The sequence below is a fragment of the Pseudonaja textilis genome, chromosome 1 (genome assembly GCF_049901715.1).
Source record: "Pseudonaja textilis isolate UNSWEBS1 chromosome 1, rPseTex1.2, whole genome shotgun sequence".
Lineage (NCBI taxonomy): Eukaryota > Metazoa > Chordata > Lepidosauria > Squamata > Elapidae > Pseudonaja > Pseudonaja textilis.
This window is the reverse complement of record NC_141990.1, coordinates 184,017,168-184,040,178: the sequence shown is the minus strand read 5'-3', so window position 1 is coordinate 184,040,178 and position 23,011 is coordinate 184,017,168. Positions and strand designations below refer to the sequence as shown.

General features: G+C 39.5%; 1 protein-coding gene across 1 annotated transcript in view; it reads right to left on the bottom strand.

The window, feature by feature from the left end:
• Positions 1-4,482: 4,482 nt before the first annotated feature.
• Positions 4,483-23,011, bottom strand: part of TTN (titin) — a 307,241-nt gene continuing 288,712 nt past the window's right edge. Inside the window, exons 314-327 of the mRNA XM_087917042.1 lie at positions 22,646-22,933; positions 22,231-22,530; positions 21,596-21,898; positions 21,155-21,457; positions 20,472-21,056; positions 19,689-19,994; positions 19,293-19,592; positions 14,940-15,515; positions 14,542-14,847; positions 13,851-14,444; positions 7,191-13,144; positions 6,950-7,103; positions 5,906-6,190; positions 4,483-5,777 (exon numbers count right to left, since the gene is read on the bottom strand). Of these exons, the coding sequence (XP_087773168.1) occupies positions 5,485-5,777; positions 5,906-6,190; positions 6,950-7,103; positions 7,191-13,144; positions 13,851-14,444; positions 14,542-14,847; positions 14,940-15,515; positions 19,293-19,592; positions 19,689-19,994; positions 20,472-21,056; positions 21,155-21,457; positions 21,596-21,898; positions 22,231-22,530; positions 22,646-22,933 (10,547 nt within the window). The 3' untranslated portion in view covers positions 4,483-5,484. The remainder of the gene's footprint in view (positions 5,778-5,905; positions 6,191-6,949; positions 7,104-7,190; positions 13,145-13,850; positions 14,445-14,541; positions 14,848-14,939; positions 15,516-19,292; positions 19,593-19,688; positions 19,995-20,471; positions 21,057-21,154; positions 21,458-21,595; positions 21,899-22,230; positions 22,531-22,645; positions 22,934-23,011) is intronic.

The following is a 23,011-nucleotide window of genomic DNA, read 5'->3' as shown; positions in this document are numbered from 1 at the left end:
TTCATCATGAGATTTTTAAGAAAAGGCTGGACAGCCACCTATCCGAAATGGTATAGGGTCTCTTGCTTGATCAGGGGGTTGGACTAGAAGACCTCCAAGCTCCCTTCCAGCTCGATTTTAATTGATTGAAGGTTAGAAAATCATTTTGTGTTTTTTAAAATGCTAAGCCTTTTGCCACCCGCACCTCCAACTACAAAAGAAAACCTCTCCCTAATGCAAATATGCAGACTCTAGCTGTAAGAAATTGCAGGGTGGCAGAAACGGGAATGACACCCTGAACAAGAATATACACTGCTCAAAAAAATAAAGGGAACACTTAAACAACACAATGTAACTCCAAGTCAATCACACTTCTGTGAAATCAAACTCCACTTAGGTAGCAACACTGATGGACAATCAATTTCACATGCTGTTGTGCAAATGGAATAGACAACAGGTGGAAAGCATAGGCAGTTAGCAAGACATCCCCAATAAAGGAGTGGTTTGTAGGTGGTGACCACAGACCACTTCTCAGTTCCTATGCTTTCTGGCTGATGGTTTGGTCACTTTTGAATGCTGGCAGTGCTTTCACTCTAGTGGTAGCATGAGACGGAGTCTACAACCCACACAAGTGGCTCAGGTAGTGCAGTTCATCCAGCATGGCACATCAATGCGAGTTGTGGCAAGAAGGTTTGCTGTGTCTGTCAGCGTAGTGTCCAGAGCATGGAGGCGCTACCAGGGGACAGGCCAGTACATCAGGAGACGTGGAGGAGGCCATAGGAGGTCAACAACCCAGCATCAGGACTGCTACCTCCACCTTTGTGCAAGGAGGGACAGGAGGAGCACTGCCAGAGCACTGCAAAATGACCTCCAGCGGGCCACAAATGTGCATGTGGCTGCTCAAACAGTTAGAAACAGACTCCATGAGGGTGTTATGAGGGCTCAATGTCCACAGGTGGGGGTTGTACTTACAGCCCAACACCGTGCAGGACATTTGGCATTTGCCAGAGAACACCAAGATTGGCAAATTTGCCACTGGCGCCCTGTGCTCTTCCCAGATGAAAGCAGGTTCACACTGAGCACATGTGACAGATGTGACAGGGTCTGGAGAGCCATGGAGAACGTTCTGCTGCCTGCAACATCCTCCAGCATAATCGGTTTGGCAGTGGGTCAGTAATGGTGTGGGGTGGCATTTTTTTAGGGGGCCGCACAGCCCTCCATGTGCTCGCCAGAGGTAGCCTGACTGCCATTAGGTACCGAGATGAGATCCTCAGACCCCTTGTGAGACCATATGCTGGTGCAGTTGGCCCTGGATTCCTCCTAATGCAAGAAAATGCTAGACCTCATGTGGCTGGAGTGTGTCAGAAGTTCCTGCAAGACGAAGGCATTGATGCTATGGACTGGCCTGCCCGTTCCCTAGACCTGAATCCAATTGAGCACATCTGGGACATCATGTCTCGCTCCATCCACCAATGCCATGTTGCACCACAGACTGTCCAGGAGTTGGGGGATGCTTTAGTCCAGGTGTGGGAGGAGATCCCTCGGGAGACCATCTGCCACCTCATCAGGAGCATGCCCAGGCATTGTAGGGAGGTCATACAGGCACGTGGAGGCCACACACACTACTGAGCCTCATTTTGACTTGTTTTAAGGACATTACATCAAAGTTGGATCAGCCTGTAGTGTTTTTTTCCACTTTAATTTTGAGTGTAACTCCAAATCCAGACCTCCATGGGTTGCTAAATTTGATTTCCATTGATAATTTTTGTGTGATTTTGTTGTCAGCACATTCAACTATGTAATGAACAAAGTATTTAATGAGAATATTTCATTCATTCAGATCTAGGATGTCTTATTTTTGTGTTCCCTTAATTTTTTTGAGCAGTATATGTTAGTATCACATTGCTGTGGCAACATTTTAATGATAGATACCAGATTTTTGGTGTTTTTTATGCCACCTTCCTTTTACAAAACAGCACAACCAAAGGCATTTGTGTCTTTGCATTGCTCCAACCTCACAATTCTTGTGCCTCTCTCGTATTGTGCTTATTCATGCATTGAGTCATGCCATTAGAAAAATGATTTATTGACTTTGTAACATCATTCACTGATTTGCACAACATGATGATGATAAACCCATCAGAAGAACTCTGCCATAGTCTATTGTCTTCTAACATCATCATGAATATTGATAAAAGGTTTGCTTTGTTTTATTTGATTTACTATTATTATCCCTCTAAAATTCAAGAACTGAGTAATGCCAAGAGTTTGCTGGGCTTTTATAGCAATTGCACTCCATTAAGTGATGCTGTTCCTCCTCCAAATTCTAGAATGACTATGAAGGTACAGAGCAATTATTGTAATGTATAAACTTGTAGAGATATATATAGGCCTATTCCAGAGGCTGACATAATAGCAAAGATATTCCTATCTTCTATAAGTCTAGGTCTAGAATATATCACTCGTTCTCATATTCTAACAATGCCATGGAAGTGAATACACTTTTTATTACCCAATAAATCCTTCAACAACTCAAAAAATCACAGTTGCTGAAAGAAAACTTTCAAAACTTTCAATGGAATTAAGCTCTTGCTCACCGTCTCGTAACAGAAGGCAATTAGTCTCTCTTAACAATGTTATTGTTTGATGTAAATAATCAACCTTAAACTATGGACTTGCTAACTGGCACAATTAAGACAGTTATAGAATAGAAAAGGCATTATATGGATGGGAGTAGTGTTTAACAAAAATACATAAAATGTCTCCATCTCCTGTTTTTGGCCAGTTAAGGAGCCCATGAATAGTCCAGAATATGGGTTACCATTATGTTCCGAGCAGGGTTTTTTTCTTTTTCTTTTTTGGATTTTTTAATGCTGTCTACAGTTGTATTTCTTTGTGATCCTCCATCCAGGGACTAACCACATCTGACACATACAGTTTTTTTTTTCCAAAGGAAGAATGTATGTTTGTGCTTCCTATGGACAGTTTAAATTAAGTCAAGCTCAGTTTGGCCTGATTATAGCCACAATATCCTTATCAGTCAAAAATCAGTTAAGGCTTTCAACCAAACAAGATGGTCTACCTTTGCTTTATAGCACGGGTGTCAAACTCAATTTCATTGAGGGTGGCATCAGAGCTGTTGTTGACCTTGGGGGAGGGGGCAGGGGTGTGGGGCTGACTGGGTGGGCGGGGTCAGCTTGGCGCCACTTCCCAAACTGCTGCATGTTTCCTCTTCGCACTGGGTAGACCCGGCCAAAGCGACAATGGCTGGCCACTTTTTCCATAATGGCCCCGTGGGCTGGATCCGACCTTGAGTTTGATACCTCTGCTTTATAGGATGGCATCATTGTCAAATTGATAATAATTGTGGTGGGATGATAGTTGACAAGGCTTGAAGCCTTTGGTATCAAAGCTGATAAAGGCTTTGATGACTTTTCTAAATTCTTACTCTTTAAATCAATTTCCCCGTCCTGCATCTCCCTTGCCTCTACTTCATTTTATAATAATTCCTGAAATACTTGAATAAATTGGCATCACAAAACCGCTCAGCAGCTACACACAAAAATGGGCAGGTTTATAATTATTTTTGCACTTAACATCATGCTGCACTGGAGCCTGTTTGCACTATCCTAGAGACTGCTGATCCTCTCCACCAGTGAATGGAAGAGTTGAGGTGGTAAGGTCAAAGGCCTGTGCTTGTTTTTCTTTCCAAGAGGTGTAGTTGTGTTAGTTTTTCCCCCTTGGTTTTGCTGTTGCCTTTTGGTAATCCTCCTCTGAGCGAAACACTTTAAAGTTTCAAACATCATCCCCAGATTTTGGTGGTAAACCGCATGCGACATTTGCATTTTTTAAAACAAAAACAAATAGTACATGTAAAAAAAAGCCAACTTTTCTGCTGCTAGGAACCACAATGGCACAGTGGCTAGAATGCAGTACTGTAGGCTACTTCTGCTGATTGCTGACTACCAGCTGCTTGCTCCTTCCGAGGGTGGTAAAATGAGGACCCAGACTGTTGGGGGCAATAGGCTGACTCTGTAAAACCACTTAGAGCGGGCTGTAAAAGCACTGTAAAGCTGTATGTAAGTCTAATTGCTATTGCTTCCTTGCCTGGTGAAAAATGCAAGGCAGGATTCCCACATATTTAACAATGGCATGGTGAACAAAATTCCCTTTTCTCACTTGACCACTTTTTGCTTCCAAGCCATTGCACTTTATTTAATTTTTCCTTTTATGAACCAGGGATGGTTAATGTGCACCAGGAGTAAAGTATGAAGGCTTTAAAGGGTTCATTTTGTGTAGGTGTAACAGTAAATATTTAAATAGGAAAATCTTTATGATCTGACAACAGTCCAAATTCATGCAACCCAATTTCACAATGTTAAGGAACTGAGGGATCATTGTAGTTTCTGAATCATGGGGTACCCCTCTCCCTGCCTGAATAGAGGTGGAAAGTAGGAATGCAAGTAGAAGAAAGAAGAAAAAAAGACTAGGATACAGAGGTGGTAATGTGCAGGTGGCATGCTTTATTTAAAAGGAATACTATCTCAAGGAGGTTCAGTAAAATAGCTAAGAGCTCACTAATAGTTTACTACTTATGAAACTAAACTAAATTTATGTTCAGGGCAAAATGTGATGTTATAGCAACAGTTTACATTTTCTTTCAACTGTGGTTCAGAACTTGGTTGCCCAGAATTGACATTATCTACCTAAATACTAACACTATTACATAATCACTGCATCCAAGGAACCTCCAAGAGTTGGCACTGCTTCTATCCATGAGTTCCTAAACAGCTTCATTCAACAACGGGATAGCCAGGTGATGTTACTTTTTTTGTAAAGCTGTTCAGGCAGTCATTGTGCCAGAAACAATGCATAGAGAGGCGATGAACAAAATGCTGGCCGTTGACATTTTGTTCCATCTATGGTAAATCAGTCACGAGCAAAATAAAGTTTGACTTTGATCAGACCCAACATAAGCTATTAGAGTGGGGCTTACAGGAGGGTAAATGCAAACCTCACCAATGGCTTATGTTTCTGATTGCAAATAAATTCATGCACGCATGAAACGTGCACAGCATCATCTCTTAGGTGTCAGGAAAGGAGTCTTCAACAGGGAGCCTCTCTACCTGTTGAGGCAATCTTAGACATCAACTTTTTGTTGAGGCACGAATATTAGTTCAGTGTTGAGCAGGGTATTCGTTCCGTCAGGAACTTTCTCCTACCAACGGTTCCAAAAGTTACATTTTCAAATGTCATAAAATAAATGGTACAAAACTCCATAACCGTTATCATCGGCTATATACAGTATGTACATGTCAAATGAAAAAAAAAAGTTTTAAAGTCACATAATGATGACTATAAATCATAGTGTAATTTCTAGGACGTTGTTCTCTTTCAGGAAGGTATAAAAATACTATTTTAAAAACTATATATTTACAAATCAGTTATTTCAGTCTGTATGAGTCACTTGGCAGAAGTCAAGTGCAAGGAAAATAATTGTACTTTCTACATTGATCGAATGTTAATGTTCACAGTGGCAGAGTCAATGCCAAAGTCATTTTCTAAATTCAGCGTGTAAAGGCCCTCATCATTCTTCTGAACATCCATTATGATAAACGTGGTTAAATCTTCACAGGTTTCAATGTGGAATCTGCCCCCCTGGCTAGAAATACTTTGCCCTCTGCGGGACCAAGTTATTTCAGGAGTAGGTTCTCCAGAGAAAGCACAGGAGATGGTCAGCACCTTTCCTTCCTCAATGGAGATATCACTTGGAAGTGCTTCGATTTTGGGAGGTGTCCCTTCGCAAAACAAGGAAAAAAAGTTGAAAGTTAATTCTCAGTGGAGATTATGACTTCATTAAGATAGGAGGTAGTCTAAAGGAAGTAGCGGGGATTTCTCTAACTCTACGTATAATTGTATTGCTCACCTCTCATACCAGATTTAAGCAAGCTACTGGTTGAACTCTCCATTTTGGTCAGACTAGATTTCCCTGTTATACTGCTGGAACTCATCTCTACAAAGGATTCTTTCATGGAAGACATACTTTTGGCAGACATGCTTGCAAATTTCATTTCAGTCATACTGCTACTGCTGAACGAAGCTTCTTGTTTAGAAGCGGACATTTGAAATGACTGTGAAGAGAGACTCTCCTGCATGCTCGCTTCACCACTTCTCCTCAACACTACCTCTTTTGGAGATTCTTCAATTAGAGCTGTGGAGCATAGCAAACACACATGGGAAAAAAAAACACCAATGACACCACATTAGCTGGTTCTCTATTGACTTTATGAAATGAGAAACAGGAATGGCTTGCAATTTGAGGAAAACTGAATCTGGTTTTTGACATAAGGCTCTAATAATGGATAATAATGCAAGAATACTCTTTTCCCCTCTCTATCTTAAATAAGTTATTATTACAATGGGAAATATAAATGACTTAAAATTGCTCATGATAATTATAATTACTAAAGAATTGCCGGGGAAAGTACTTAGAATGGTGCTTCGTTTTCTTCATTTATATTCATTGAAAGCACCATTAAAAATACCACAGCTTTCCTTAAATTCAAGCCTGTATACAAAGAGATAGCAAACACAAAGTAACCCAATGATTCCTCGGATATGTACAGCCTTATACTTCATCAGAAAACTTCAATACTTTTTAAAATCCTGAAGGCTGTGCATCTTTTGGAATGTAATATTCTTGAGACTTTTTTAGTCAATTATCACCAGAACCAAGGGGTTAATAGCCATGATATATTAGGATACTTAAAAGCTTTATGACAACACTGAGCTGGCATAAAATGTTTATTATACACTTATTTAAATATAACAACATCCTCATTTATATTGCACATCTGATTCAGTACATAAAGTGGTACTTTATTAAAGAATTCACAAAATCAGCTGCTTTTCTGATATCATCTAAGTCCTAGTGCCATTAAGGGAAAACTGGAGGACAAAATAAACTTACAAAGGACGGTCAAGGATGCTGTTGCAGAGCATTGCCCATGAAAATTTTTTGCTTTGACTGTGTATTTTCCACTATCGCTCAATGCGGCATTTTGGATTGCAAGAGAATAAACATTCTTGGAACGATTTACTTGGATGTGGGATGAGAGAGAAATCTGGTAACAGGAAGAGAGGTTTAATTAAGGTCATGTTTAATCCAAGCATGCAAATAAATTTTTTATTGCTAACCAATAATTACTTACTGGTTGATTATCTTTAAACCAATGAATCTCAGGCGAAGGATCTCCAGTGACTTCACAGGTAAGTAGCACGTTCTGTCCTTCATTCACATTTTGAGATTTTGGTTGAGTGATGAAGGTTGGGGCATTTGAAAGATCTTTGGAAACATTCATTTCAAAGTGGCATTTTATGATACCATCTTCTGTCTTTCCTTCACAGGTAAGTATTCCTTCATCTTTCTGAGTAGCCTTGCTAATGGTCAATGTATGGTCACTTCCAGATACACCATATCTATAATCTTCAGAGTTGGCTAACTCTACTCCATTTAACAGCCATTTTACATCAAAAGCATTGGGAACATTGGCTTTGAGAACAGTTCTTTCGCCTTCAGACACTGACATTTTGGTGGTAGTGGCTTTAACTTCTGGACAAGGTTTCTTAATATCTTCAGGTATTAGAGACTTCTTAACAATTTCCTCTTGGACTACTGCCTTTTCTTGAGAAGTCACAGTAGCTTTCTTTTGGGTAGATAATTCAAGGACTTCTGCTTCTTTCTGAACCAGCTTTTGCGTTTTGGCTAAGCTTGATATCTGAGCACTTGTATTTTTGAATGCTTGTCCAGTAAACTGGAAACTAGTTTTAGAAGAGCCACCTTCTCCAATAATCTCACATGTATATTCACCTTGGTCAGAGTCCTGAAGGTGATGAATGTTAAGTTCATAAGTTCCATCAGCTGCATAATGAAATTTGAAACGATCATCTTCTTTTAATTTTTTGCCATCTTTAGACCAGGAGACTTCTTGAACACTTAACACACTGCTCTCAACTGAACAAAATAGCTTTACTTTATCGCCAGAAACGTCGACCTTCAATTGTTGTGTTATCTTGGGAGCCATAACAACTGGCAAGTCTGCTTTTTCAGCTGGTGGGGTTTTTTCTGTGACGATTGGTTTTGCCTTGGAGGGGGCAGGAGATGGTTCTGGAGACTTCACTCGCTTTGGAGATTTTACTCTGTCTGGAGATTTCACATGACGCTCAGGGGACTTGACCCTTGGAGGTGACGTCACTGCTTTTTCTGGAACCCTCTTTTGTTGAACAGTTAAACTAAAGTGAGCTTCCTGCCTTCCTTCAGAATTTTCTACCACAACAGTATAGCTGCCTTCATCTGATATCTGGACAGATGAAATTTCAAATGTGGACTTATATTCAGTGCGTGTCACTTGATAACGCCCAGAAGAAACAAGAACTTGTCCACCACGCAGCCATGTCACTATTGGCGTTGGTTCACCATCAGTGTCACATGAAAATCTTGCAGTCTCTCCTTCAGAAACTGTGATTGAGCGGGGTTTTGTTAATATTGTTGCAGGTAGAGTGGTTTTAAATTTCCGGTGCACAGACTTTTCTTCTATTGATTTTTCCTCTGACACACTAATTTTCTTTTCAGCAGAAGCATGATGTTCATACGATGATAATGACTCCCTTGTTGCTGTCAGTTCCGACTTGACTTTTCTTTCTGAAGAGCTGGCTTCTGTCTCAGAAATTTTCTTAAATGAAGAGATTGCATATGTATCAGTTCTGGTCAGATCAGGAACAACAGTTCTAGGAACTTCCTCATCTCTGCGCTGGGAACTATATGTAGTATAGTCTCCTCCTGTAACATCTAATGTTGCATAGTCCGAACATTCTCCTTTATAGTTTGTACACACAACACGGTATGTGCCACAGTCATCAATATGGCAATCAAGGATCTCTAAGGTCAATACGCCACTAGTGTTAGTGGAATGTATCTTATGGCTCTCTTGGATTTCAATACCATTATGATACCATTTCACTTCAGCAGTTGGTTTGGATTGAACATTCAGAATAAATCTGGTGTTGGTGCCACATGGGACACGATGTGAACGCATTCGCAGAGTGATGCGTGGACCATGATCAAGAGTGAAGGGTTCTTGAGTCAGAACTTCATATTTCCTTTCCATTGTTTTCTGTGTTTTTAAAGCAGCTTTCATGGACTCATACCTAGAAAATATATCAAATCTTGCTGTCCTTTCAAATCGAGAAAGAGATCGCTCACTGGATACTGGACTTGGTGAACGTGGACGAGTTCTTTCTGGCGTGGGAGATCTTCTCTCAGGTTCTTCCACAGGATGTGAATGAGGTCTAATTAATTCTGACACAGGTCGCATCAGTTCAATATAAGTTGGAGAAAGAGAACGTCGTCTTCTGAGTAATCTTGAAGGAGGTGAGTATTCCCGATGAACGTGTCTCACCATTTCTATTTCCTCTTCTTCCTCTTTTGATGTGATTTCAGTTATTTCTTTTTCTCTCCTTCTTCTCATCCGTCTCTTTTCTTCTTGTGACATATATTCCAGTTCACTCTTGTATTCAGAGAGCCGCTGCCTGGTAGTAACTGGTCGTAAGAGTTCTTCATCTTCTTTCTCAGCCATTATTTTCTCCTTTTGTTTAGGTGGCCTATAAGCTGCTCTGTCATGACGTTGTCGAAGCTGTGCATAAGTTGCAGTCGTGTCTTCTTTAGTGGGTATATGATAAGTTGCATATCTCAATTCTCTTCCTCTTGATAGTTCTGCAGCTCTTTGAGCATCTGTTGCAGAGTAATGAAGAGAGGACAGTTCAAAACGTGGAGGGCTTCTGCTTGGTGGTGAAGCAGAAAAACCTAACTCCAATTCTTCTTCAAGTAGCAGTCTTTCTTCTTCAGTTCTCTTCATGGCCAAGTAGTCATCGACAGGCAGAAGTATTTCTTCATCAGATAGATCACCAAGGGATCGCCTTCTTGGTCTATAATAAAAGTCGTAATCAGGAGAGGGTGTGCGACGACGTGCTGGTCTCACTATTTCAAGGTCATCTTGTGACAACTTAGGTATGCGCCACTTAGGTTTATATTGATCTGAAATGCGTGGCAGTGGCATCACGTAGAATTGTTCCCATCTGGAAAGACGAATGCGCTTGGGTCGCTTCTGAACAATTCTGTCAAGTTTTCCTGGCATTTCATACTGGTCTCTCAGCTTCTTGTACCACTTCATGTCTGACATAGGCACAAATAGCTTGATGTTCTGATCTTCTTCAAGAGCAGTAGTCACACGCCTGCGGGGCTCTGGGATCTCGTAAGGCATTCGGAGTCTCTTTTCCTCTTTCATTTCTTCCTTCCTCAGCTCAAATTCACCTTTGACAGTTTTTGTGGTTACAGCTGGTTTATATAGAATAGCAGCTTCTCTCAGGGCTTCCTGGGCTACTTGTGTCAGTGCAACTGTTTCTGTCCTGGAAAGAATTTCTGCCATTCTCACAGTCTTGTCAATTCTCTTCTGTACAACTTTTTGCTTCTCTTCTTCCGATTTATATTCCCGCTTGACATATCTCAAGCGTTCTACTTTCAAGTAAGCCTGGCAGCTTGTAGAACCAGCACTGTTTGTAGCAGTAACTCTGTAATAGCCACTGTCTTCAGGCAAGGTATCCCTTATATGTAAAGCATAATAATCTAATCCTTCATGTACAACTTCAATATTGGGACTAGCCGAGAGAGGCTGACCATCTTTCTCCCACTTCAGTGTTGGTTTTGGTATTCCAGAGACTCTTATCTCAAAGCAGACATGCTGGCCTTCTTGACATTCAGCATTTGCCAACAGCCTTTTGAACATGGGTCGCAGGGTGGTGTCTTCGGCAGGAGCATGCTGAACAACAGTTAGTTTAGCTTTGCAGCTATCCTCACCATATTTGTTACGTGCCAGCACTGTATATTCAGCATCATCATCCTCATTAAGATTGTGGATTAGAAGTTGATAAAGACCTTTATCTGTTTCAAAGGTATACTTCCTATCATCGTCTCCTGGTTTGATTTTCTGACCTGATTTGAACCAGGTTACGCGCGGTTCTGGGTGAACTGTTATAGTTACTCCAAACCGGATATTTTCACCAACATAGGCAGTTCGGTTATATAGAGGCAAGGTAAATTCTGGGGGCTTCTCCAAAAGTCGCATGGTATCTACTCGGCGCTTCACTCTCTTGACAGTTCGGCATCTGTAATAGTCAGAAACTTCTCTGACACCTTTAACAAATAGTTCTGCATGGGAACTGTCTTCCCCATAGTCATTTACAACTTTGCATCTATAGGTACCATCATCTGCTTTAGCAATATCTTTGACGTACATTGTAGCTATGCCTTCGTGATAGGTAATTTCATATTTTTCACTGTTTTCCAGTTGCTTTACTCCAAAATACCAGTTCACTTGTGTGGCTGAGTCATAGTTTTCAATTTTGCAGACATATTTGACATGTCCACCTTCTTCTCCAACAGCATGCATTATTTGACCAGAAAGCGGGCCAATATCAATTGATGCCACTTTAACTTTAGCAACAGTAACTCCCTTCTGAGATCTGACAGCACCTCCCCATGAAATACGGGCAGTTGATATAACACTACTCCATTCCTTCTTCATCAGAGTTTGGTAGTAACGCCTGTGTCTTAATGTTTTGATTACTTTAGTGCTGGTTTTCTCGGTTCTCTGCTTCAACCATGGATGGTTAAGGGCTTCTGTAGCAGTCATACGAGATTTTCTTTCTTTTACCAATAGGCGTTCAATAAAGTCCAAGGCCTCAATACTTATGTCTTTGAAGGCTTCATCATCAAAATTATATTCAGCACTGATGATGTTTTCAACTGTCTGTTGGTTTGTTTCAGCAAGGAAAGGATTCAGGCCACTTAGAAGTATATACACTAGAGTTCCAAGAGACCACATATCTGTGGCTGTGCTAACCAAATCATGCTGATGGACTTCAGGTCCATAATATTCAGGAGAAGTAAACTGAAGCCTGAAATTATCACCGGGTTTCAGTTGTCTTGCCTGGCCAAATTCTATCAGTTTAATTGTAGAACTTCTTCTTGTGAAATAAATAATGTTTTCAGGCCTGATGTCAAAGTTTCCAATGCTGTGACTGTGTAAGAATTCCAGGGCTTCACATACTTGGCGTACATAGCTTACAATTTCTCTTTCATTAAGTTCAAAACCAGGAATGTTCAACCTTTCAAAGATGTCAACTCCAGAGATGAATTCAGAGATCATGATCAACTCTTCTAAGCTTTCAAATGATTCATGAAGATACAAAATATTTCTGTGTCTAGCAATGTTTAGGATAGAAATTTCTTTCTTTACTAGTACTTGATCGGCACCTTTCACTTTGACGAACTTAGCCAGGTAAGTCTTCTTGGAAGCAATCTCAACACACCGGTGAACAATTCCAAACTGCCCACGGCTGAGTTCTTCAGCAATCATATATCTATCGTAGAGTTCCTTTGTAGAAGAATGAGTTGCCTTAGCTGTGGTGACTTCTCTGGCTTCATCAACTTCTTCATCATAATTAAATATTTTTGTCTTATCTTCTTTGGTTATAACAGAGTCTGTTGGTTCAGAAGGCTGACTTTGCCCAAACTTATTTTCTGCTATAACACGGAAGACATAGCTTGTCTTACCAAACAGGTTTACTACAGTGTATCGTGTATCACGAGCTTGGCCAACACGGATCCATCTTTCAGCTGTTGTAGCACGTTTCTCAACAGTATAATGTGTGACTCTACTTCCACCATCATTAGCTGGAGCGATCCATGTTAAGTTGACAGAATCCCTTGAAACTTCACTTGCTTTCAATCCTCTTGGTGCATCGGGTACGTCAGCCACATCTAATTCCACTGTTTTCTGATCAATGCCAAATCTGTTCTTAGCACAGACAATGTAGAAACCGGCATCTTTTCTGTCCACACCATTAGGGAAAACAAGAGATGTGAAGGATCTCGTAACAATAACTTGGTAATGTCCATTTGTGTCAATGAGATCTTGCCCCTTCTGCCAAGTAATCACCGGATCAGGCTTGCCACTGAATGGAATTTTGATGCTAATAACTTCACCACGGAGGGCATGAACAGCTCCCATACCTTCTAGATTTTTAGGTAGGTGGATCTTAGCAGGAACTATTTAAAAAAAAAAACACGAGAAAATTTAAATTAGCAAAGTGAATACAGTAAACAAATTTAATTTTGTTTTTAACAGAGGAAAATTGATTCTCGGGAGGTAGAACATTTTTGCAGCTTAAAGTCTAATATTTCAAATTTACTTCGTGCCATAAATTCTTTCCATTGCCAAATGAATAATCCAAAAGTGTTGTTCATATTATAGTATTTGGAGATTATGCACACAAAGTGTAGCTTTCAGCGATTTTGGCAGAGCTTCTTACTAGATATATACATCAAAGAAATTTATCTAATAGAATGAAAGAAAGTCCACTGAACTAGTTCATAAAAGCTATGCTAAAATTATGAATCCCTATTTGGGCATAACTGAATTTTTCTATGATAGAAGCAGTTGTGAGATTATTGTTCCTTGAAAAGGCTGGTACAACATATACTAATTGTTTTTAAAATGTGTTCCATATGTTGTTTCTTTAATTATAAAGTTCATTTTTCAAACTACAGAATATTAGCCTATAAAGCCTGCTGTATACAGTGGTATCATGTCTGAAGGCTAATCTAACCCTAACCCCAACACTGTTAAACTGAAATTATTGGACAAAGATCTTAATATAGGAGTTAAATGGATGTTTGGATTTTTGTCCATTAGCTTGCATTTAAAAATTTAACAAAAATAATTGTAATATTAAAAAAAACACACATAATTTACCTTCAACCTCTAAGGAGGCAGTTCCAGAAACAGATCCTCCTTGGTTGGTTGCTCTCACTTGGTATACAGTAGCATCATCGTCTGTTACATTTGTAATCACCAGTTGATGATATCCTCCTTTAAATTCTTGTATCTTCACCTTTTCACCATCTGGCATAATTTCCTTGCCTTGCCTGAACCATTTTACAACAGGTTTAGGGTGACCGGTGACTTTGCAAACAAATGTGGCATGACCTCTAAATTTCACGTTCAGATTTCTAATTTCTTCTTTGAAATGTGGTGCCTGAATTGGTACATCAGATTTGGGAATGATTGGTTGTGAAATTTCACTCCATTCACTCTCACCACCCAGGTTTTCACATTTTACACGGAATTCATATTCCAGGCCTTCAATAAGGCTTGTAACAGAATAAACAGTTTCACGGATTTCTTCTGTGGTTACAGCAATCCATTTGTTCTGCTTCTTTTCCCGTTTTTCAAGGTAGTAATTTCTAATCTTTGAGCCTCCATCATTTGCAGGTGGCCTCCAAGATACAACACAGGAATCTTTTGTAATAGCAGATACATTTGGCTGGGTTGGTGGCCCTGGTTTTTCTGTAAAATAAAACATTTCCAGGACATGAAGTTGATTTGCTTAGCAGAAGGTTATAAATTCAACAATGGATTATGATTTATTTTTATGTGTACCTACCAAAAGGTGTCTTGATAATAACAACTGAGGAAACCTCTAACGCTTCACTGATGCCAAATACGTTTTGAGCAAAGACGCGGAAATAATACCCTGCGTTTTCAACTAGATTAACAATCCTACACGTTGTGCCAGATATGCTTGAGGACACCAATTGCCACTCAGCACCTTCTTTTGCTTCTCTTTTCTCTACAACGTAGTTTGTGATGAAGGCACCACCGTCATCTTCAGGTGTCTTCCAGCTGATGACCACAGAGTTCTTCAGCAGAGCTTCCACCACAATGGGTCCTGCTGGTTTATCTGGTTTATCTGCAGAAAAGGAGAAAATGAAGCCATACTTGAAAAACATGGCCAATAAAATTCAGGCTGGGTGTGGAGGGGAGAGAAAAGGTGGCACTTACCTTGTATTTCCACATTGAGTACAGTGTCAACATTTCCGAAAATGTTGCTGAGTTGCACTTTGTACTTTCCGGCATGAGTCTTATGCTGTACATTTTTGATGGAAAGATGGGTATAATGCTCCGTGTTCTCAATGGTAATGTTTTCAGTGTTCTTTAAGAGTTTCTTTTCATGGAACCAAGTAATAGCAGGCACTGGACGACCAATGTAGACAACATGGAGGCGAAGAGTAGAACCTACACCTGCACGGTATTTCTCTTTCAAGGGGTAACCAGGATGGAAATGTGGAGGAGCATGCAGTAAGAGCTTGCCGCTGGTTTCAGTTTCTCCAACATCATTGGTAGCCTTGCAGGTATAAAGGCCTTCATCTTCTTGCTCTTCTGTCAGCACAGTCAGAGTATGGGTGCGCCCATCTGATGACATTTTGTATTTTCGGCTCTGCACTAGTTCTTTGCCAAAGCGATACCATTTAATGTCAGGAAGAGGTCTCCCCATAATCTGGCAGGACAGCTGACCTGTCTCCCCTAGGTTTGTAGTGACATCCTTTATTTCTTGTCTTACTCCAGGTGCTTCTCCGGCTGCATTTATAAAAGGGGAAAGAAAAAAATATCCTGAATGTTCCCTATTTTTATTTATTTTATATATATATATGTAGGTAGGTAGGTAGGTAGATAGGTCCAGGTGTGTTCGGGTCTTTTCTCATGTAAGATTAAGAGTATCTTGGCAACGTTTGGTGAGGTCCCACTGGCCATCCTCAGGCTGGTGCTTTCGGCTTTGTGCCAGTGCAAGCAGTGCAATCTGCTTGCACTGGCACGAAGCTGAAAGCACCAGCCTGAGGATGGCCAGTGGGACCTCGCCGAAACGTCGCCAAGACACTCTTAATCTTACATGGGAAAAGACACGAACACACCTAGACCTACATACCTGTACCCATGAAAATCTACATATATATATATATATATATATATATATATATATATATATATATATATATATATATATATAATTGCAGTGTGCCCCATATTTTCAAGCAAAGTGTAGAATTAAGCATCATTTTTATTTTTCTAAATATTAAAATCATATTTAGTTTCATTAATAGTGTATATGAAGTTTATTTATCATATTGTGATCCATTCAGCAGGAAAAAAATATAAAGTGATCCTCAACATGCAACAGTTCATTTACTGACTATTTGAAGTTACAATGGCACTACAATGGAAAAAAAAATGACCTATGATATTTTTTTACACGTATTACCATTGTGGCATTCCCTCATGATCATATGATCCAGTGGTGGTTTGCAAAGTAGGTTGCCACCAGTTTGGAAGGTGTGGCTTTGCACACATGTGCACACTAAACACACACTTTGCGCAGGCGCAGAGGCTTTCATACTCGCCTCCTGCAATCCTGCACTCTCCCTGAAGCTTCAGCAGACGACACGCGGCAATCTGCTGTGCCATGCAAAGCAGCTGCGCTTCAAAAGCAGGAAATAAAGGACTTCTGGTTTGGACTTCTTCGGTGACAGACCGAAATCCACGATTGTGTGCGGTTTTGATCCGTGCTCGCTGCCGGAGCGCCCCGAGCTGGCTGGATTCGGGGCTGAAGCCACCCCGTTGAGGTGGTGAAGAGGGGGGAGACCACCAGTGGAGTTGAGGCGAGCCGCATCTCTCCTCCTCGGCTGGCCATTACTCCCTTTCCCGAAGGCGGTGCAGCGGTGGTCAGAAATGGCCACCTCAAAGAAGAACCCGACTGGACAAGATTGTGCAGGAGGAAGATAAAAAGAGAAAGCTTTGACTGTCTGGGTCGAACTGAGAAAGCAACAACACAAGGTACCCTGAAATTTGAATTATAAAGAATAACATTGTTCCCAAAGAAGATTTTTGAAGCAGCGAAGGAGAGAGGGAAGGGAAAATATTTGGGTTTTCTTTTTCTTTTCTCATACTGACAGCTGCAATTAACTTTAAACGTTAACAAGAAGAGATCTAAGCAAGAAATTGATGCAAATTCATTTTGACATTAATAGGCAATTTTAAGCTGAAAATAAAGTCTCAAAGGGATAATAAAGATTTTTGGATATTTCAAAACTTTTAAAAGAAGGAGAGAAAAAGAAAAAAGAAAAGGGTGGGATCTGGAAAAAATGGAGGAGACCACCTGGAAGTAAAAGGAATTAACAGTGAAACTTTAACAAGATTCCCTGGAAAGAAAAAGTGGAAAAAAGAAGAAGCTTTGGATTATTCGGATTACTTGGTGATTTTTGAAATTTTGCTCATTGGATTTTAAATGACTAAAATCAATCGGGTGGTTGTTTAAAAGTGTTTAAAATGGCATCACTCCTTGAAGAGTTAAAAATGGAACTTAAAAAACAGAAAGAAGATGCACAAGAGGGAAGAGGTTCTTTTGGCTTCAAATTTCAATTCTTAGAAATGGAGATCCTGAACTATGAGAAACAACAAGAAATGCTTGCAGAACAAGAAGGGCGGGACAAAGAGGAAGCCATCTTTAATGACCAAGCAATTCTATGTGGGGTAAAAAGGGGAAAGGGGGGAAAGAGAGTGAAAAACTTAAGATCTGAAAATACAACCAAAAAAAGAATAGTTTGAAAAGCAATTACAATACTAGGAAGAAGCAGAAGAGAGGATTACAGAAGAGAGAATTAGAATTAGAGAGACAAGGGGTCAAAAAGGGGAGGGAGAAGAAGGGGGAGAAGATGGAAAAGAACTTATAAAGGACAGAAACAGGATATAGAGAAACAGGGAAAACTTACAAGGATTAAAGGTATAAGCCTATTTAAAAGACACAGAGATAATGGTTGAAAACTCAACTGAAAGAGAGGATTCTGCAAGGGTACATGAGATAGCATTATTATATTAGAAATAGAAATGAATTTAGAAAATATGAAAGTGATAAATAAAATAGATATTCTTATGCAATGCAATGTTTGTTAACAATTAAAAGAAATAAAGAGAATAAGAGAATGTAATTAGGAAAGGATGAGAACATTTTAACTATTAATGACAGTTATAAAAATTTAACTGAAAAGAAATATGAATATTAGTTGATAAGATGAAAGGATGGAAATATTTTAAGTGTTCCTAATGAAGTATAAAATTTAATTGAAAAGAAATGTCAAAGATTCTAATTAATATCAATGGCTGGACTGAATTGAAATAGAATAACTATAACCAGTTATTATAGTTATATATTTTCTCTTTTTTTAGAATCTAGTGTGTATTTTTAAGGGAATGTACCAAGCAGAACTCGGCTGATAAGAGTTATATGTTACAAAATAGAGGCTAGAAATTGAATGTTATAATTGAAAGATATAAATTAAATTATAAATAAGATTTGAATGGATAGTAATTGAAAGATATAAAGGTGTTACACTCCAGTTAGTAATTACAGGGGAAATCTTGCTCTATGAGAAAAGAAAATATGAAATTGTAAACAGGACAGACAAAAGTATAAATAGAATGATTAGATTTGATTTTCTAATCAAATATAATGATTAGAAAAATATTGAAAATTAGGAAAAGATATGTAATTGAATTTAGAAAGGAATGAGATAATTAAAAATAAGGTTGAGGAAAGTAAGGGAGGGGAAAAATTGAGAAAATGATAAAATAGTTATAAGATATGGAACAGAATATAAAGATGAATATGTAACTGAGTTTATGTCTGTATAGAGAAGTGATAACCTGGAATCATGCTGTTCTCAAAAAGATATTTTATTTGTAATATGTTTTGTGAAAACCCAAATAAAATTTTTACACACACAAAAAAGCAGGGAATAAAGGTCAGCATGTGAGCCCAGGCGGGCGGGTGGGCCCAACAGCAGCTCCTCAGAGAGAACCAGTTTGGTGTCCGCTGATCTTCGGTGCTACTGGTATGCCAGAACCGGCCCGAACCAGTAGAATAACACCACTGATGTGATCCAAATTCAAATGCTTGGCAACTGGCTCATATTTAGGACAGTTGCACTGTCCCGGGGTCAAGTGATCCCCTTTTGTGACTTTCTGATATACACAAAGTCAACGGGGAAGCCAGATTCACTTAACAATTGCGTTACTGACTTAATAACTGCAGTGATTCACTTAACAGTTGCAGCAAAAAAGGTCGTAAAATGGGGCAAAGCTCACTTAATAACTATCTTGCTTAGCAACTGAAATTTTGGACTCAGTTGTGGTCATAAGTCAAGGATTACCTGTATTAAATTTCTCAATCTTTATTGTTAGAACTCAAGTTACTTTTAAACAATATAATCAAATCAACCAACATTATGGATCCATCGCATTCTCCTCTTTACTTTAGTATCTTCTAATAACTTTGCAAATTATACCATAACACATATAACTTACACGTCAGTTTTGTCTTCACTGTCATTGCTGTTCTACGTGGCCTGCTCATTCCTGTTTCATTTTCTGCAAAAATTCTGAATTCATATTCTGTAGCTTCCAGCAAGCCTCCCACTGTGAACTGTCTGTCTTTGATACGTTCTTTATTGCATTTTTTCCATGCGGTCTCTCCATATTGGCGATATTCAACCCAGTATCCAATGATGTCTTTACCACCATCGCATTCAGGGCGCTCCCATTCTAGAGTAATACTATCTTTAAATATAGAAGTGATCTCAATTTCTCCAGGCTGGCTTGGTTTATCTGTAAAATGAGAAAAAAAAGAAAAGAAATGAAAATTTGACTTCTCTCAAATTTTTACCTGAATGCCCTCTGATAATTGATTTTATATTTACATACCAAATGGATCCTTGCACACAACTGGTTCAGAAGCAGGGCTTGGTTCACCTTCACCAATATCATTTTGGGCGATAATACGGAACTGATATTCAGCATCTGGAACCAGTCCTGTGACTGTGTGCATTGTAGTCGTGATGTGGGTCTTGTTGTGCCTGACCCATTTATCAGTAGATGTTTCTCTACGTTCAATGTAATAGCCAGTGACACGAGACCCACCGTCGTCTCTAGGTCTGGACCAAGATAAGTTAACAGAACTTTTGGTGACATCAAGTATTTCTGGTGGATAACTTGGAGGCTCTGGTGCATCTGTTAAGAAGAACACAACGGTTATTATACTTCTTCCCCCAGGAAAACTGAGTTTACCCTCTCTATTCAGTTGTGATATTTTAGAAATGATTCTAGGCTAGTCATTATCTTTCATCCTAACCTAATCACTGAGCCATGGTGGCACAGTGGTTAGAATGCAGTATTGCAGGCTAATTCTGCTGTGGGCCACGGGTTCGATCCTCACCAGCTCAAGGTTGACTCAGCCTTTCTTCCTTCCTAGTTCGATAAAATAAGGACCCAGATTGTTGGGGGGCAATATGCTGATTCTGTAAACCACTTAGGGCTGTAAAGCATTATGAAGTGCTATTATATAAGTCTAAGTGCTATTGCAAGTGCTATCTCATATATTTCCTTTGGGGACACATCAGAAGACATAGTTTTAGCAAAAAAGCAAAGTAATATATTTTTCCCGGTAATGATACAACAACAACAACCAGAACTGAGATGTGTACTTACTCAAAGGTGTCTTTGGCACAACTGGCTCTTCAGATTTCAGGGATCTGCTCACACCAAACTGATTTTCAGCATAAACACGGAAGTGGTATTCCACATTTTCTTTGAGTCCTTTCACCACCAATGATGTGCCTTTTACTCTGGAACCAACTGTGTACCAGGCAGTCTTTGGTACTTCACGCCTTTCAACAATATATCCCAATATATCAGCACCACCATCATCAGTTGGAGGCTTCCAGCTGACTCTAATGGAGCGCCCTTGTATGTCGTCATATTCAAGTGGCCCTTCTGGTGGATTTGGAATGCCAATGACTCTGACTTTGATGTAGACTACTTTCTTGCCACACTTATTTTCAAGTGTTAAATCGTAAGTACCAGAGTCTTCTCTTTCTGCATCTTTGATCACCAGTTCAGTATCTGTGTCGGAAGTGGCAATCATAGCTCGCTGGAGGACATCATGTCCTTCCTTAGTCCATTTGCAAATTGGAATAGGTTTACCTTTAATTGGCACTGTGAGCTTAATTACTCCACCTTGTCTTACAAATAAACCTTCCAGGTATTTTTCATCCAGTACATAATCAGGATATTCTGGGACAAGGAAAAAAATATCTCATGTTAGATACAAAAAAGTTAAATAGTGTTGTTAAGTTTTAAACATTGGGTTTCATTAAGCTGAATTTTCTTACCAAGCATTTCTGTTACTTTGGCTGTTCCTGGTACCTCCGCGGGTTCTCCAGGACCTCCAGCATTACAGGCTATAATACGGAATCTATACTCGGCCCCTTGTGGAAGATGGGTTAGAGTGTATTCACGAATTTTAGTAGGTGTGGTGTTACATTTTGTCCATTCAAACTGGTCAACCTTTTGCATTTCAATTAAATAGCCAGTGACTTTAGATCCACCTTCATCTTCAGGTGGACTCCAAGCCAAGGAAATCGATGTTCTTGTAGTATCCGTAACTCTTGGATTCTGAGGTTTGCCTGGAGGAGCTGGAATACATAATGAGAAAAGACACAGCTCTAGTTAAGAGGACCGCACATTTAACACTGTTTTTCAAAAGGGCAGTTCAACCCATTAGCGTCTACTATTTCTTAAATATTTCCTAGCAAATGTAGTACATTATTTACCAATTGGATCCATAGCAACCGTAGGCTTTGATGCTCGGCTTGGTTTGCCAGTGCCCCTAGCATTGATAGCTGTGATGCGGTGTTCATACTCCAAGCCTTCAATTAATCCTGTTGACCGATAGCGTGTCATAGTCACAGCAATTTTGTTTACACGGACCCATCTGTCCGATCTAACTTCCTTGCGTTCCACAATGTAACCAGAGATCTGTGAACCACCATCCTCTTCTGGTGGATACCAAGTAAGTGTCATTCCATCACGGCAGATATCAAACACTTCGGGAGTACCAGGAGGACCTGGGATGCCTAGATGGATAAAGCAGAAAAAAAATGAGAATATGATTCCATTTAGAGTTATTTTATGTTCCCTCTAATCAAGCATAGTTAAATCTCTCTCTCTCTCCCTCCCTCTGTTTCTCTGTCTGTCTGTCTCTTTATCTATCTATCTATCTATCTATCTATCTATCTATCTATCTATCTATCTATCTATCTATTATCATCTATCTAAACAACTACTTTGTGAATAGTTCAATGTAACTGATTATTGAAGCAAAAGAAGAACAGAACGTATGTAACACTGGGCCTTAAAATATTTCTTTATATTTCTTTTTAGTTTTTAATGCAAAATATTAACTTACTGATTCTGCTCTTGCATTCTATAATCTCAGATTGCAAGTAGGATCCAATTCCAAAGCGGTTTGTAGCAGCCACACGGAATACGTATTCAGCACCTTCGATCAGTTTAGAAAATTTAAATGTTGTCCGAGTTACTGATTCAGAGACTGGTAACCATCCTGGACGGTGGGCATCACGTTGCTCTACCACATATCCACTTAATGCTGCACCACCATCCATTTCAGGTGGTTCCCAGGAAATAGTTACAAAAGTTGAATCAATATCAACTACTTTAATAGGTCCAGTGGGTGGTCCCGGTTTATCTGTGAAAAAGAAAAATCAAGCATAAAGGATTCAGAAGTAGTGTGGGTCATTTAGGGAGGGAAATGATAAAAAAAGGCAAGGATATATTTTAAACGAACCAACCAAAAATCTTACCAAGAATAATAACTTTGATTGTTTCAAGGACAGTTCCAGTTGTATTCTTCAGTTCAAGTGTATACATTCCAGTATCTCGTATTGTTGTTTCGCGTATGGTTAATTTAGTGAGTTTAGCAACTGTTTCAATCTTGACACGCTCTGATTCTTTTAGTTTAGAGCCAGCAAAGAACCAAGAAACAGCTGGAGGTGGCCGTCCAGAAATTGGAATTGCTAATTCTATAGGTTTTCCAGTGTGTACATGAATGGTCTTTTGAGGAATTCCAGCAAGATCAATTGTGGGTAGAACTAAAAAAAAAAAAAAGAGAGAGAGAGAGAGTTTTAAAAAGTGTTATGGTTCATCAAGTCAAACTATGAATCATTGCT